This window comes from Capsicum annuum, chromosome 1 (assembly GCF_002878395.1).
Source record: "Capsicum annuum cultivar UCD-10X-F1 chromosome 1, UCD10Xv1.1, whole genome shotgun sequence".
In the NCBI taxonomy this organism is placed as follows: domain Eukaryota; kingdom Viridiplantae; phylum Streptophyta; class Magnoliopsida; order Solanales; family Solanaceae; genus Capsicum; species Capsicum annuum.
The window spans coordinates 20895908-20897633 of record NC_061111.1 but is presented as its reverse complement, the minus strand read 5'-3'; the positions used below and the strand labels follow the sequence as shown (position 1 = coordinate 20897633).

General features: G+C 31.0%; 1 protein-coding gene across 1 annotated transcript; it reads left to right on the top strand.

Annotated features, from left to right (window-relative positions):
* Positions 1-579, top strand: LOC124897270. Its single transcript, XM_047410215.1, has 2 exons — positions 1-351; positions 433-579. Exons 1-2 carry the CDS (start codon positions 1-3, stop codon positions 577-579), a joined length of 498 nt encoding a protein of 165 aa, XP_047266171.1.
* The last annotated feature ends 1147 nt before the right edge of the window (positions 580-1726 follow it).

Here is a 1726-nt window from a genome sequence, read left to right as displayed (position 1 = left end):
ATGGCCAGAACATACATAAGGGCAAACTTTGATCGGCTTATGGAAGACATAAATAAAATCAAAAATAGGGTGAAGGAGTATCTGTTTGATATAGGCTATGAAAAATGGTCTATAGCTCATGCCCATGTCAACAGGTCAATGTTCATGACTTCAAACATAGCAGAATTCGTAAATCCAGCAAATAGAGATGCAAGAGACCTGCCAATTAAAAAATTCCTACAATTTATGATGGATCTGATCATGAGATGGAATAATGAGCATAGACAGCATTCAGAAGCAACATTTACAGAACTGGGAAACAAATACAATATAATAATGAGGAAAAATCTCATTCTATCAAATAAAATGAAGGTATTACTTCTTATTTCTACTTCACATACACTTGCATATTGTAATGTGTACACTATATACTAATATATTTGTACATTGCAGGTGATGGGTTCTACTCACTATTCTTATGTAGTCATTGAGGAAACTGGAAAACGAAACATTATTTGCATGCGTGAAAAAAAATATTCCTACCTACAATTTCAAGTAGATGGCATACCTTGTCCACATGCTATGGCGGTCCTAACTTAGACGCATATGAACTTACAAAGCTATTGTGCTCCATATTACACAAGAGACAACTTCTTGAAAGAATATGAACTTTCAGTTATACCACTTCCTCATGAAACAGCTTGCCACATCCCAGCAGAGATATCAGCTAATATAGTACTGCCACCAATTTGGAAATCAAAATCAGGAAGATCAAAAAAGAACAATCGAGGAAAAGGTATTATGGACTACTTTAAGCAACAAATTTTATGTGGGCGCTGTGAAAAAATAGGACACAATCGACGAACATGTGGAAATGCTCCAACAAGAGCACTTTTATCTTTTCCATTTTTTTTCCTTGAAAAAAGAATATTCTTTTCATAACAATGTAATAGCAACAATATTATTTTACTTCAAATGCATTCTACTCTTATAGAAATCTATGCATTATGGTATTTCATTTAGCCACGTTCTTTGGTGAGGTGCACTAATCAACTCATCTGAGCTGGACGGGGGTGTAATTTTTCTGCTACAATACTTAATAAAACTGCATATCATTTGTGTCAATCATGTATAATACTTATATACAGTTTGAATATATATAAGTACTAGTATTTGTCTTTTGAATTAATTAGCAAATACACAACACCTATATATTTTGAATATAACTACTTTTATAAACTATATAAATACTTTATTACAATAATATATAAGTTCTATATCTGGTTGGGATAAATGTATAAAATTGTAGAAATAGTATGTTTAAACTGTGTAACAACTGTATAGGAACTGAACAAATATTGCATATATACTGAATATTGGTATAAATTTGCATAAATACTTTATATAATATTGTAACTACTGTATAGGACCTGTATATGAACTGCATATGACTCGTGTACAGGCTGTGTAACTACTATATAAGACCTGTATATATACTGCATATAAAGTACTGCATATGAACTGTGTAATTTCTGTATAGCACCTGCATATATATTATATATTAGATTATATAACAACTTTATATGACCTGTGTCAACAATGTGTAAGTTTTATATTTTATTGGAATGTTGATTTTAAATTTGCATAAATACTGCATATGACTTGTGTACAGACTGTGTAACTACTATATAGGACTTGTATATATACTGCATATAAAGTACTGCATATGAACTGTGTAATTTCTGTA